The sequence below is a fragment of the Lissotriton helveticus genome, chromosome 7, assembly GCF_964261635.1.
Source record: "Lissotriton helveticus chromosome 7, aLisHel1.1, whole genome shotgun sequence".
Classification (NCBI taxonomy): Eukaryota; Metazoa; Chordata; class Amphibia; order Caudata; family Salamandridae; genus Lissotriton; species Lissotriton helveticus.
The window spans coordinates 1527928250-1527943927 of NC_136068.1; the positions used below are offsets into that span (position 1 = coordinate 1527928250).

At 42.5% G+C, this 15678-nt stretch overlaps 1 protein-coding gene across 1 annotated transcript in view; it reads left to right on the top strand.

The window, feature by feature from the left end:
* Positions 1-15678, top strand: part of GRIN2D (glutamate ionotropic receptor NMDA type subunit 2D) — a 1103075-nt gene that overhangs the window by 827360 nt on the left and 260037 nt on the right. The window contains exon 8 of the mRNA XM_078654973.1: positions 66-295. Coding sequence (XP_078511099.1) covers positions 66-295 — 230 coding nt within the window. The remainder of the gene's footprint in view (positions 1-65; positions 296-15678) is intronic.

The following is a 15678-nucleotide window of genomic DNA, read 5'->3' on the forward strand; positions in this document are numbered from 1 at the left end:
TACAACAACAATTGGTGTTTCTTTGGGTTTGTAGCTAATCTCAGGCTGTCTTCTTTCTCCGTTAGGTCCTGGAGGATCCAAGTTCACTATTGGAAAATCCATTTGGCTGCTCTGGGCCTTGGTTTTCAACAACTCTGTCCCGGTGGAGAACCCAAAAGGCACCACCAGTAAGATCATGGTGCTCATCTGGGCCTTCTTTGCTGTCATATTCCTGGCCAGCTACACTGCAAACCTGGCAGCCTTCATGATCCAGGAGGAGTACGTGGACACCGTGTCTGGACTCAGTGACAAGAAGGTAAGCAAGCCAATGGCCATGCCGCATCGATGTCTTCAAGATGTGTCTGGTCTTAGTGCCTCTTCTTTCCACTGGAGAGTAAGTGCAATTTAAAAACTTGGTTTTATGTAACACAAATATGAAGGAATCTGCTGTAATTTCAATGATATGTATACCAGACAATAAATAGGATGCTCCGTTTTTTTAACCCCACGCGTGCGGCGCATTTTCCCGCTGTGCGCTGACTTTTGCGAAAACCCGCGGTTCATGACGAGCTCAGCTCGTCATGAGCGTACGAGAGGCGTAACTCATGACGAGCTGAGCTCGTCATGAGCGTCGAAGGGGTTAAGCATTTATTCATTTGTTTTATATTTTCTATATCTTGCTTTTTTCTATATGTCCATGTTCTCCCAACGTGAATTGTTATGTGGAGTGTGACTGTTTTTTTCCAATTGAATTAATGTTCAATAATTACTTAAATATGGATCAGTGCACAGAACATATTTAAGGCTACTGTGATGGAGGGTATATAATTCTTCCTGTGCTTATTGGACAATTGTTATTAAAAAGGAATTCTAACAATCAAGGAAGTGATATCAGATCAAATGTGGGTTCAAAGTATGGAATGGGAAGATCTGAGACTACATAACTAATGCCAATGAGGCTGTTCTACCAAACGGAAACCCAGAGATCCCTTGGATGGAAGTAGTCCACCACTCAAATTAATTTAATGTGTTACTATACTAATTCACCACTAATCCTTTTTGTGTAGCGTGCTACTCGCTGAAAAGTGCTTCAACACCTCATCAGGGGTAGCAAGTGCTATATAAATGCAAACCCTTCCCTCTTCTATCCCTCCACTATCCGTTTGAATAAAAATAACAGACTAGCATGCCCACCGCTCAAAGTAATTTCATATTTTACCATACTAATTCACTACTAATCCTTTTTGGGTTCGAGAGTAGCATGCTACTAACTGAAAAAAACGCTTTGATGTCTCGTGAGGGGTAGTAAGCATTATATAAATGCAATTACAATAGGATGCACACAGCAAACATCTGCAAGAAAGTCGTTTTTGAGCAAACACAGTGCTGCAGACCCAGCTTGCCCTTTCATGGCAGAATGAAGAGATTCTGCAGATAAATGCAGTGAACGGTATGCAGAGCAGGGCTGCTGCGGACAGGTAGAATTACACATCAGAAAGCGTGCACAGCCAGGCTGTCGTACTAATCAAGGATCTCTAAAAACAGACAGAATAAATGCATAGCCAAGTATGCTCCGCCAGGCTGCAGCAACGGCAATCAGGGCCTTCCCATGACAGCAGAAAACCACCAGAGTGAAGGCTGAGTGATTTTATTCCTGGTTTGCTTTTAGCCTCATGTTGGTTTTACAAGCCGACCAATCATCTCGCTGTTGTATTTCAGTTAGCATAACAATGAATTTTAATGCGCTGCCAAGCTGTGACATCATAGTGCGGAATAGTCATGCAAAGGGTGTCAAACCCATGGATTCACTTCAAGCAAGCGTGCGGATGAGACAAAATCACGATCATCAATTAAAAAGGACCTGAGACAGACGTAAGGGAGTGTTCATATTCTTAGAGTAAAACAGGAGTTGAAGATTATTTATCAGTGCAAGACATGCATGGGCTGAAAAGGGCCAGAATAGCAGTGTCATAGCTAGACTATTGCTGCCCGGGGCGATCCCTGAGTTTGCCACCCAGAGCAGGGGGAGGGGGTGTCGACAGACGACTTGTTCCTTGGGGGGGGGGGGGAGCAGTATAGGGGAGGCAATTGACACTCGACGTGTTCTTGGGGTGGTAGTCGACAGACGACTTGCTCACCTCCGCCCCCCCCCCCCCCAAAAAAAAAAGTGCCGCGGACCGCCCACCCCCAGCTACGCCTCTGCAGAATAGGGTTCCTGCATTGTCTCTTGCATCTGGTTCAGTGTTGCTGTAGGTTTCGTTTGAGAATACACTTCTAAACATCAAGTACAAGAATATTGTGGTACACTATTATAATAGACAAAATATTGAGGGACAAAATATTGAAAAGGTAAGTGTAAAAATGTAGTATATAAATTTAGTTTTCTTTACTCCTCGTGTAGGAACCTTGACAATACATCTATCATCAAGGTACATAGATATTGAGTTAGGTATAGAAAGTCTATGCATACTTACCTTTCACTACTTTGTGTGATATTTTATACATGATGCTAATATCCCATAATACTCTGGACTCAATATTCAGGAGCCACATCATCATTTGATAGGTTCAGAACTACTGCATCTTTATTGGAACGGAAGAAAGTGATTAGACTCTTGATTCAATTCAATCAGAGATGCTGCATTCTTTACTGGATTTGTGCAGAGTTGTTTGACTCCTCTCTGTATCTTTCACTCTAGCTTCATACTTTACTGGTGTGAGCAGTGGGACATTGTTGCATTGCCAGGTTTCAGACTATGTGATGTACTTACACTCCTCAGTCTGTATCTGCGCTGTTCTTCAATGGTCCTATTGGCTCCGCATTATTACTACAAAGGCTGATCTATGGGTTTTCTCTTATGAGTCTCTATTAATAGCACTATGCCTACCGTAGTGCATTGATGAGCATCGGCCCTCTAGTCAATCTGTGTTTGCATTCATGTCAGGCAGTAGTACCTCACAGCCTCTGCTTTCTAACTAGTCAGACATATCTTTTAGAGGTAATACTGAGCTAATAACCCATCAGAACCATTGCAATCCCCTCAACTTCCTCCATATGATTTATTGGTACCAATGACACAAGCCTCAGCCCACCCAGGGCAGCTCCTTCGCTGGTATAAAACCCTTCAAAACTGAATGACACGGTCTATCCTCTGATAAACTCAAACATTGCCATTGCTTTCCATGCAATGAAACCCACAGGTACTGTGTAGTATGGGTTAACCTCAAAGTAATCCAAGTGGAGTCTTCAATATTCAAGTAAAGTATTTATTCAAGCAAGGACCCACGAGTCACGACCAGTACTTCACAGATGAAGTCTTCTCCTTTGAATAATACAGATCACTGTCCCTAACAGAACACTCTAAATCTAGAACATGTATGGAATACCTAAACATCAACATTCCTTAAAGTACAAGAACATCTTACCTTAGTACATATTACACACCTCCCTCTTTTAAAAAAAATTTTTTTTTTAAGGAAACACATTAATCACAAAAATATGTAAAAAAAAAATTATAAAGAAAGAAAGAAGAAGAGAAAATAAAACAATTAATAGTACACACAATCCCTGGAATGAATAGGAGCAGATCTTAAGCGTGCACTAGATCTTATAACATTACCTCCACTCCCACCATTAATTTCACCGGAACACGCAGGCACAGATCTGGAAACTTCTGTCTCACTAATAATGGATGAATCACCCCTATCAAAAACATGTTCAACATTTCTCTCAAGACGATGTTCTTGACGCTCTGTATGACTTGATTCTGTTAAATTATCAAGATCAAACCAATCCTGTCTTTGACATGTTTTAGTGGAGTTAACTTTCTGTAATATAATATTAGCTTGTTCAGAAGAGACCTTGACCAAAGCACTACTGTTCCACCAGCCTTTTCCATGTAACAACACTGAAGTTTTGTTAATCTTCAGAACTTTAACCGGTTCAGAAAACTTTGACTGTCCTTTACTCACTTTATTAGATTTCTTAACCAAAACCCAATCACCAATGCTGAGAACTCCATCTTTAACGTGCATTTTCTTGTCATAATTCATTTTGTAATTCCTTTGTTTCTCCTCAACATGTTCCCTAACTTTCTGCAAATCAATATTATGACAACAACCAACTTTTCCTAATAACCAAGATGGAGTAATCAATGATATCGGTTTCCTACCTCTTAATAAAACGAAAGGAGCTACATCAGTAGTACTCTGGGGCGTGATGTTATAATTCCAGATCTTAAACTGCAAAAATTCTGAAACATTTAAATTGTTTGCCACAGCAGTCTGAACACCCTCTTTTATCAACCTATTCGCTCTTTCTACCAGACCATTAGAGGCTGGACTATACAAAGATAATCTTATATGCTTAACTTCTTGTTTAAAAAGAAACCTGGTAAACACCTCAGAAACAAAATGAGATCCGTTATCTGTGATAACCTATTTCACCCTACCTTCAATCTGAAACAAAGACTTTAAGAAAGAAACAGCAGAGGCTGAATCAGCATTGTCAACAAATGAAAAATACACCCATTTCGAGTAGTAGTCAATGGCCACAATTAAAAATCTCTTATCACACCCAACAACATTCAACGGACCAGTAAAATCTAACCAAATCTTTTCCCATGGATAACTTGGCCAGTTGACAGGTATAAGAGGACTATTCGGGGTTTTCCAATGCTTGTCTGAGCATAAACATTCTGAACAAGTATCTACATGTCTTTTTACCTGACCATCAATGCCTGGCCACCAATATGTCTGTCTAATCTTCTTAACAGTGGCAGAAATTCCCAAATGCCCCTCATGTGCTTTGGCAATTATTTTAGACCTTAAACTAGCCGGAGGAACAAACAAATCCTGTCTCATCACAATATCATTTACTACAGATAACTCAGATGAAACTTGAGCAAAACTTCTCAGTTCCATAGACATGTTCCTATCATTTGGCCAACTATTCACAAGGAACGTTTTCACCTGAATCAAACAATCATCATTTTCACAACAAGTATACCATTCTGACTCAGAAATTTTGAACTGTTCATTAATATCTTGAACAGTGAAAACATACTCCACATCATCTAAATTCGTACCGGGACATTCAACCAAATCATCAGAATCAGATGGTAACCTGGTCAAACAATCGGCCCTAACGTTTTTCCCACCAGGAATATACTTGATCTCAAAATTAAATTCCTGTAATTTTGATAGAATGCGAATTAATCTACATGAAGCCTTATTTGAACAACTGTCCCCTAACATGAATATCAAAGGTTTATGGTCCGTATGTAGTTCATATCTAGTACCCCATATGTACTTCTAAACTTCTCAAAAGCCCAAGAGCATGCCAACACTTCCCGTTCTATTGTGCTATAATTTTTCTCACTTGAATTCAATGTGCGCGAGGCAAAAGCAATAGTAGATTCCTTTCCATTAATACACTGACTAAGAACAGCTCCAAGACCTCTTGCGCTGGCATCGACTGTAATGATACATTTTGCTCCATGTGTAAATGGCTTAATGGCTGGAGCCGTGACAATACGTTTTTTTACAGACTCAAACACGCGTTGGCATTCTTCAGTCCTAAAATATTTAACTTTTTTTTTTAAAAAGGTTCCTCAGGGGTTGTACAATGACTGCGTAACCTTGCACAAAGCGAGCATAATATTAGCTTAAGCCTAAAAAAGCACGCAGAGAATCTTTATCAATAGGTACACTTGCATCATTAATGCCTTTAAGTAACAAGACTTTTGGTTTTATTCCCTCGGATGAAATATTGTGTCCTAAATAGTTAACTTCTTGAGTCAAAAATGTACATTTGCCAATATTAACTGTCATGCCATTAGAGCCTAATTTCTCTAAAACTTCATTCAGCAAAACCAAGTGTTGATCCAAACTCTAAGTATGAACCAAAATGTCATCCTGAAAAGCTTGTATGCCAACACGATCACCAAAAATCTTGTCCATAAGACGCTGAAAAACGCTGGTGGCTGATGCCAGCCCAAATGGCATGTGTTTATACATATAGACACCAAATGGTGTAACAAATGTGGTCAAATGTTGAGAGGTCTTATGTAAAGGTATTTGATGATACGCAGAGTGTAGATCAATCGTTGAAAAATATTTACTACCTCCCACTGTAGCTAACATCTCATATATTCTAGGAAGGGGATGGCAATCGACCATCATATTTCTATTTAGGACCCTTAAATCTGTACATAAGCGTATGTCGCCAGAACTTTTCCGTGCGACGACAGCCACCGAAACTCACTCTGACGACTCAACCTGTTCAATAATCCTTGAGAACACATATTCATGAGTAGCTTCTTAAGATCTTCTTGTGCAGACAGAGGTACAGGTCTTACTTTCTGTTTCACAGGAATGGCATTACTCTTGAGTTTGATGGTGTGTTCAAAATCCTTAATCACACCAATTCTATCTGAAAAAACACTGAGAAACTTATCATGTAATTTCTTAGAAAATTCATCTAACTCAGGAGTCTCTTGAATAGAAAACACAGGCATGTCACCAACTACCACAGGTTCCTCATGTCCAGGTCTTAAAATAATTCCCAACTTAGCCTGATCCTGCCACCCTAAAATATCTCTCCCGTTGACTGCAACATAAATTTTGGTGTAAATGTTCCTACTTTTAAATAAGATATTATCATCAAAGAACCCTTTCATGATACTATCTTGCTCCCCAAATGCCTTAGGATTGATACTAGTAGGTTTTAACAATTTTTCTGACCAAAACGTATTAAAAGTTTTTTCAGCTAAAATCGTAATGGGAGATCTCAAGTCAGCAGTAACATTCAGGTCTATAGTGCCAATTTCAATATCACAAATAGGACCTTTACAACATTTCTCACAATTACCTATTGCATTAATTTCAACAGAAGAAATAGAGACATTATTAATGGCTTCAGATAAAATATCATTTTCTACATCCACCTGACTGTCTCTAACTTTAGGTCTAGGTGCATGACAAACATTGAAAAAGTGTCCAATTTTCTTACAATTGTTACAACGCTTGCCCTGGGCAGGGCAATTAGGATTATTACCAAGGTGAAATTTTGATCCACACCTGTAATAACTTCCACTACTTTTACGCGCAGTGTTCATTTTGAACGAATTTTTATGAGATACCAGGGATACACTGGTTTCATTATTAGGTAAATTAACATCAACTGTAGCAATTCTAGAAATATCTGAAGCAACATTGCTAGCACTTTCTGATAAAATTTTAGAAGATACTAGTGAACGCTCTATACTTTTCGCAATATCCATGACCTCGTCAAGGGATGGATTCTTGCATGTTAGAATTCGATCTTGCACCTTTCGATTAAAACAATTAAAAACTAATTGATCTCTTAATGCTGTGTCTAAATATTCTCCAAAAATACATTTTGAGGCCAAAACACGTAAAACAGCTAAATAATCCTCTATAGATTCTTCAGAAGACTGCTTACGTTTAAAAAATGTATGCCTTTCAACCATAACCGAAGGCTCATCCACGTATTGTCTGCCTATCCGTCTAATAGCCTCTTTAACAACATCCCATGTATCATCTCCTCTAGGAGCTGGAACGATGGGAAGATTATCAAAAACGTCTTGCCCTGCATTACCAGATGGTTAAACAATAATGCTTTTTCCTAGCAGCCGAGTATTTACTAGCGTCAATAGCTTCTAAATAATTCTCAAATATTCTGAGCCATTTATGCCAAGGCTTGACGGGTTTTCCTGGTAACTCAAGAAATGGAGGAGGCTGCATTACATTATTGCTATTGCTGGTAGCCATCTTACAGTAATATCTGAGGAATAATAAATAATATCAAATTACTAAAATAATTAGTAAAACTGTTCACAGTATGTGAAATAAAGCTAAATTAATACTGTGTTTAAATATAAAAGTTCACATGTAAGTATAATAAAGCTAAATGAATACTGTGTTACAGTTCAAATGACAAGAGTTCAATAAAAGACAAATTTTCACAAAGAAATAAATAGTTATTGTGAATTCCTTAGTAAAATATGCTCTGTTGAATAAAACCAAACTTCTTTCTTAGCGCGATGTTCAATCTTTCGAGTTGCAGTTCCCTTCGCTGATCCATGTACACTGTCGCTAGATAACACGATTACAAAACAAAGATGGTGGCCGTAACGTTGCGCGTATGATTACGAGATGATGTCATCACCAAGAAACACTTTGAACGATGCGCAGTGACGATCTGAAGAGAAACAGGACAGGAACCATTGGAACGATACGGAGAGCTGCAAAGACGATCTCCGTGAAGATTCTATATTGAGCTTCAGAACACACGCAAGTAAGAAGATGCACTTTTGAAAAATGCCGGGATTCAAACGTTGCTCAGTTTTGAAAAATACAGGGGAGGCAATGTCGACTTAACGTTGCTGCCCGAAAACGACAGTCGAACCCCATTCACCCGCTGCCCGATACTGACACACACGATGTTAATCCAACAGCTGAGCAATTAATTTAAATATGAATAGAATAAAGTTCGGCACACTCCTCAGTGTAAACGCACGTAGAAAAATAATCACCATCAGCCAGGAAATTAGCTAGGTGAAATATCCAATGTGCACGTCAAATAAGTAACACTGATCCGAAGTGCAAGCCAATAATTAAATTTTCAAAGGTTCTGCCTCCAGAAAAGAAATATAATACTTGCATTTAGAAAATTCTGTCGGTGTGTCCAAGTCCAAAATCCGTCGCCAATAAATGTAGTATGGGTTAACCTCAAAGTAATCCAAGTGGAGTCTTCAATATTCAAGTAAAGTATTTATTCAAGCAAGGACCCACGACCAGTACTTCACAGATGAAGTCTTCTCCTTTGAATAATACAAATCACTATCCCTAACAGAACACTCTAAATCTAGAACATGTATGGAATACCTAAACATCAACATTCCTTAAAGTACAAGAACATCTTACCGTAGTACATATTACAAACTGTAACAACATAGTGGTCCTGACATGCCTTATTTACAGGCAATAATTATGTATGCATGGGTTTTTTGTGTTCCTTGTTCAAGACGTGTCTGATCTTTCATCTACCAACCTTGACTCACTGCTAGACAACAGAATGATGATGTCATGCAAAGAAATTAAGACGAGAAGGTTCACATATGTGTTCACTTTATTGACCAAAGGTCAGTCAGCTGAGTGCATTAGCTATAGTTACATCGAATATAAAAGGATTTTCTTGGATCCATCTTCAACTTCATGGTGAAACTGTGGTACCCGAGTGCACATCACTTTCAGAGGTATAACTGTTCAATATGTTGCCCAGCACAGGTGACCACATTTGTAGTATTTCTTCAGTTGTGAAGGTGAAAGATGGAGTACTATATCAATTTCTTGAAAAGACAGGGTATTGGGAAGGAGTGTGCCCTGTTGCAAACTTTTTCTACCATAAACATTTAGTGTTCTTCTGAACACTATAACTGCTAGACTGGGCAAACAACAGAAGCCTTGATGAGGAACCACCATCATGTTCAAGGACTCGATCATTGCACCCCCACTAACTCAGACTCATCCGCCGGCATCATGGAGCATCTGACTTTCAAACTACGACTTCACTACCAACTTCATCCTGAGCAGGATCCTTATGTATCGACTACCCAGACCATGCACCAATCCCTCCAGCACCATCATGGATTTCTTTGCACTCCTCTCCTTGGCAAGACCTTAACTACAACCTGGAAGCACACACCGACCTAAACACAACCACCTTAGTTGAAGACCTTGGAAACCACAGCCAACATATGGAAGAACCTGTCATGCTGCAGACACCTACTGGACCCCATATTTACCATCTTCCCTAACAACACAGTAAACAAGCCAATTTTGATCACCTGAACCACCCACACCCTCATCAAATTCACCTCTCCCATCCCTTGTCATCATAAAACCTCCATCACCTGATCCGCACACTGAGACTGGAACAAAGTCTCAGAGGAAGCCTGGGCTACAGAACTTGTGGAGCAGAAGCCTTCCTGGCTCAATGACTGGATCACTGCCCGTGCTATTACCTTGGCATCGCTGAAATCCAACAAAATCACACAATCCAGACTGCCAACCAACTGGTACATACAGCCTCACCCCATGTCAGGTTCTCAGAGCCAATCTGTCCCTGTTCTACTACATCAATATAACCTGCATATACAAAAATTTCGACCCACAATTTGACCCCGCAAAACTCGCAGTGCACCTCCCCATCTCACTGGATGATTGTGTGAGCATACAAAGGCATCTGCAACCTGGACGTTAAAAGACATTCATCACATTCCATTTTAAAGCATCCTAAATGCCATCTCCCTCAAAACTACTTTGGCTTACTTTGGCCATGCCAGAGCCTCTGAGTTGGCCATGTGTACTAGCCCCATGGGGCAAGGGGGAGAGCTGTGCCAGAGACTGGAGTGGAGAGTGGGTCCTGGTGGCATCTGCCTGCTGAACACTCACCTCAACTGACCAGAGGTATTTGCAAATAGAGTGAGAGGGGATAGATGTATACTTGGGTTGCAAATACTTCCATCTGTATTTATGTGTCATTTATTCACCATTCACACCAATCATAAACCCTTAATTCTGCTGTTCCATCAGTCTTCCTCGAAATGAGTCCTGGACGAGAACTCCCCACATGGAATTCCCCAAATCAGAGTATTTTTTCCTTGTTTGTATTCACCAACATTAAGTTAGCAGATGTGAGCGAGAAAAATCCAACTCTAGACCACCTCCCAGTGAGACTTCTCAACGGATGTTCACTACAGCTCGCGTTGAGAAACCATCCATTTGCATTGAGGAACCTGCCGCTCAAGTAGAACTTCTACATGAGCGGCAGAAAAAACAGCACCCTCTTCAGCTGCATGGTGCAGTTCCCACTGGTTTTACAGGGTAGGACAAACACTTGGCGCTACAAATCTGCATAAATAGCTAACGTAATGCACTCTGCCACCTCACGGAGTTCTGCATAGCAGAACACTGCAAACTCCACCTAGGCCTACTCGAAACCACAGTCCAGGCTACAGAAGTAGACCTTGCAGCTGCAGGTTTTCTCATTTTCTGTAGAGTACAAAATAGAGTACAAACTGGATTTCAAAACCCAGCCGACTACTCCCCTAGCATCCTTGGTCAGCCACATCAAAAGAGAAGGAATGCCCCCATGAGACTCAAGAGTATATTAGGCTTATGATTGAATGTTCTAGACTCTTCCCAATGTTTCTAGATGAGTATTGATGAGTTACTGAAGCTGATGAATGTCTAAAAATGGCTCTTCAGGCAGTACGAAGAGGCGACTGGGTGGCGCTGAAGTAAATTGTGTCCTAACAGACAACAGACACCCAAAAAATTCTAACATCTTTGTACGAGGTGAGTCACGAGCTAGCTGCTTCAGGTAGTGCGTGTCTCTCCAGTGGCCGTCAGGTACTGAACAATCCTGCATTAGCTGGTTGCCCAAGCAGTGAATTTCACCCATTCCAATGATCACCTTACAGATCTCTCCTAGCCTATAACCATCCACAACACACACGTATAGTATCCTAGTGGGTCACCACTCTAAGATGAGTTGATTGCTGTTCTCTTATCTAAGACTGCCTATTGATACAAGTATAACTACTGCATTTGCCTGTCCCATTTTAATGCCTGCATCAGGTTGTTTAAGTCACGTCCGGCAAGCTCTCCTCCTATGGCGTATAGTATGTTTCTATTATGGCTTTCTGCTTTTTTTATTTATTTTCCCCCGACTCAACGGAGGACATATATTACTCTATAAGTGCGCCACCATTATATACTCTGGCATGTCATGAATTTACCAAAAGTATGTATTTTGTTTATAGTATCTTTATTAAGCAGCTTGTAAGAGCAACAAACAGCAATCACCCCAATATTAGGGCTGAACAAATCTTATATAACCATTTTATATTCCAAAAAAACACACATTTCAAACAAACCCTCTTCCCCCATCCTCTCCACCCCGACACTAATACATACATCTGTTACAGCTGGCAGTAGTACAGTGTGGCACATAGCAATATTCCATAACAGTCCCAACGCTCCCCGCCCATAGAGAGAATTCGCCATTTCAGGAAGTTATGTCTGGATTTGCAGGAAGGTACCCAGAGAGGGGAGCCCAAAAATCCTTAGGGCGGGAAGCTTCAAGCTGCTCCTCCGCTTAGATTTCCAAAATTAAATCACGGATCCAACTCTTAACCGTCTGTACAGTTTTTCCACCCCAACATTGTGCTACCACCCGCTTGGCAAACAAGGAAAAAAATGGCAACCAGCCGCCTATTGCAGGGCTTAAGCTGCTGTACCTAGCCCAGCAGACATACATCAGGCACGCACCCTACAGTTTCCGTAACAATATAAGTTAACACTTGCATGACAGAGGCTCCAGCGCAAGTGCAAAGGGCATGGGCGACAGGGGGCATTCCTCATTTAATAGGAAAGGCATCTGAGACCCATCCATTCACATGAATCAGTGCTACTGGTGCCGTGTACAGTGTAAGTTTGGGAACTAATGCTGAACCCTGGTAGCAATCATTTTGGCCAATATTTTGTCATTGATGTTGATAATAGAGAGGGGTCTGTAGGAGTCACATACATTCGCCTCCTTATCAGGTTTCAAAAGCATTACTAGTATGGTCTCCTTAAGGGAGGGAGTCATACGCCTCAGCAAATACATTTAGCAGGCGCAGCGCAAGGACGTCCACATAGGCCTTATAAAATTTGCTAGGAAGCCCATCCAGCCCTGCCGCTTTGCAATTTGGGAGCGACATAATAGCCAGTTTAACCTCCTCAACGTCAAACGGTTGCGTGAGGTATTCTCTGTAGTTTAGTGGCAGCCAGCCAAGTGCCACATCATCTAAGTAGGCCTGGATATCCTCCACAGCTGGCAGTTCCTGGTCCCCATACAAGTCCAAATAGAAATCCAGCACCACTCTGCTAATTTCTGAAGTGCCAAAGTACGCTACTCTCTCCCTGTCCAGCAGTTCGGTGACATAGGCCTGGCTACGTGGGGCAGCCAACTTCTGCGCCAGTGAGCAGCTTGGGCGTCCCTCCTCCCCTTAATAATGAGTAGTGCTCCGTCGGGATCTATGCACCATTTCTTGATCCACTGTCTCGTTATGCTCAGATATCAGGTTGCGTATCGCAGACAAGGTTTCGGGGACAGGATTGTGAGTGTAGGCCCGCTCCAGGGTGGCTATTTCCCCAGCAAGCTTATTTATTGTGCGGCGCAGATCCTTGAGGACCCCGGACTGTGCACCAACACAGACCCCCCGAATTGTAACCTTGAACGCTTCCCAAAAAAAAACCTTATTGTCAACCGTCCCTTCATTTTTCCTGAAATAAATATGAATAGCTTCACCAACTGTATGCTTGAAAACCTGGTCAGACAAGGATGACGGTTGCAGCCGCCACGAGAACGGGGGTCTTTCGCAACTGGAACTCTTAGTTCAAGGACTAAAGGAGAGTGATCTGACAGAGTTTTGGCCAAGTGTTAAACATTAACCACCCAGGTACAAACGGCCTCCGACAGCAACCAATAGTCCAATCGGGACCACGTGACCAGAGATAAAAGTGCTTTCCCTGGCACCAGGGTGCCTCATGCGCTAGATGTCATGCAGATTCCTGGGGTCCAGTATCCCCAGGAGCGCATCAGTGGATTGCCTATGTCGCGCTGCCCCAGTTCCCGCTTTGTCAGATTTGCGTCCAGACATGTATTAAAATCCCACGTCCAAAGAATCTCAGCAACGGGAAAAGCAGAAATGCGACGCCACACATCTGCAAAGAAGGGGTGATCCTACACATTCGGACCGTTGACATTCACTAAAAGCGCACTTGTACCTCCAGGAGTCCCATGCACAATAGCCAGCCAGCCCTGTTCGTCTATCTCCGTGCTATGAACTTGAAATTGGACTTCCTTCTTGACAAGTATCACCACCCCCGGGAGTATGAGGAATAAGAGAAGGCAACCCGCACCCCAGCCCACCGCATTCCCACAGTCTATTCAGAAAGCTTAGCGAGATGGGTCTCCTGCAACAAGGCCTCCTGAACATTCAATGGAATGCTTTCGGACTGAAAAAATGTTTTAACCGCCCCAAACTCACGGCCTGCCGATTGGACAGTGACAGTAAAGTCCAGAAAAAAGGACAGTGTGTTACCCTGATGAAAAATGTCACCCTTGTCCCTGGTCAGCCTCAAAATTACATCCTGGTCCCGATAATTCAGTAGTAGCCCAGGGCATAGTTTGCACTTCGCACTACTTGAGCTACACTTAGCTACGCGAACTGCGTGGTGCACTGTGCAAAATGCTGTTCGCACTGATTGCACAGTGCCGGATGCTTGCTTGCTCCGTGCAATCAGTGCAAACCGCATCTTGCACAGTGCAAGCGGTCATTTTCTGCCACTCGAGTAGATTTCTACTTGAGCGGCAGCTTTCTCAACGTGGACTGGTAGTTTCTCATCGTGAGCGGTCGCGAGTTTACGAGGCCACTCGTAATGAGAAACCTGACCTCCCCGCATTGAGAATCTTGCCCGGAGGTTTATTTTCCATTCTCGCAATCGGCAACTTGAAGTTGCTGATCGCGAACGAGGATAAAGTCTCGCCGGGATGTCATTTAGCTTGCTCGTGGTTGCCAACTTGATGGTGAGGGCCGCGAGCAGGCAAAAAATGACCACTATGCTACGCGTGTTTGCACTGTGCTACGTGCAATTCGCGTAGTGTGAAGTAGCGCAAACTTTGCAAACTATGCAAGCGTAGCGTAATACTTCGCCCAGGGTTATTCAGTAGCCGAGCAATGATAGGGAGAGGTGGAGCTCCCAGGAACGGGCCCGCCGCCAAAGAGTGGTGGGCCCGCTCGATTATGGACATGGAAGGCAAATGCCCGGAGCCAAAGATTTCCTTAATTAAACTCTCAACAAATGTCTCTATCCTGCCAATGTTGGTGGATTCGAGAAGGCTCATAATCCGGATATTAGTTCTGAGGGACCGGGCCTCCAAATCTTCGTTCTTGGCCTGTTTAAGCGCCAAGACTTTTTCCATACTGAGCGCCTTTCCAGCAACTTCACTAAGGCCTTCCTCCGTAGTGGAGACCCGCTGTTCAAACTCCCCATTCTGGCGCTTTGCTTTTCTAGCTGCGCGGACATGTGGTCCAGTCTATGATTTATGGTGGACATGCTACCCTCGATAGCCTAGAGGCTTTTCTGCATTGCCAGCAGCGTGGATTCCAGATTGGGCTGACCCTCCCCTTGTGTATCTTACTCAGAGTCCGAAGACACTTTCTGAAGAACCCTGCCGGACTTACACACCTCAAATGTAAGACAGGTTTGTGTCTTATCAGGCTTCCCAATAATGGAGGGTGGAGAATGGAGCCTTGAAATAACATTTCAAACATCTGGGTAAGACCCTACAAAGGCTCAAGCAGCGGTGCAGGAGTCCAACAATATGATTAGTAAACAGAAAGAGGCTCCCCCTGCAGACCCACACACAGTCCCTCGTAGCACTAGTTCCAGGCACCTGGCCAGAGGTGGAACAATGATGAGGTAGAACCAATGCTATTGCACTGTCTGCCGCAGGGGGATAATATGCCTGCCGGTATGCCCCCACTAACAGGATGAAGCCAGTAGAGGGAGACGCAGGGTGGACGACGATGTGAGGCAGGCAGAACAGGGCTATATCAG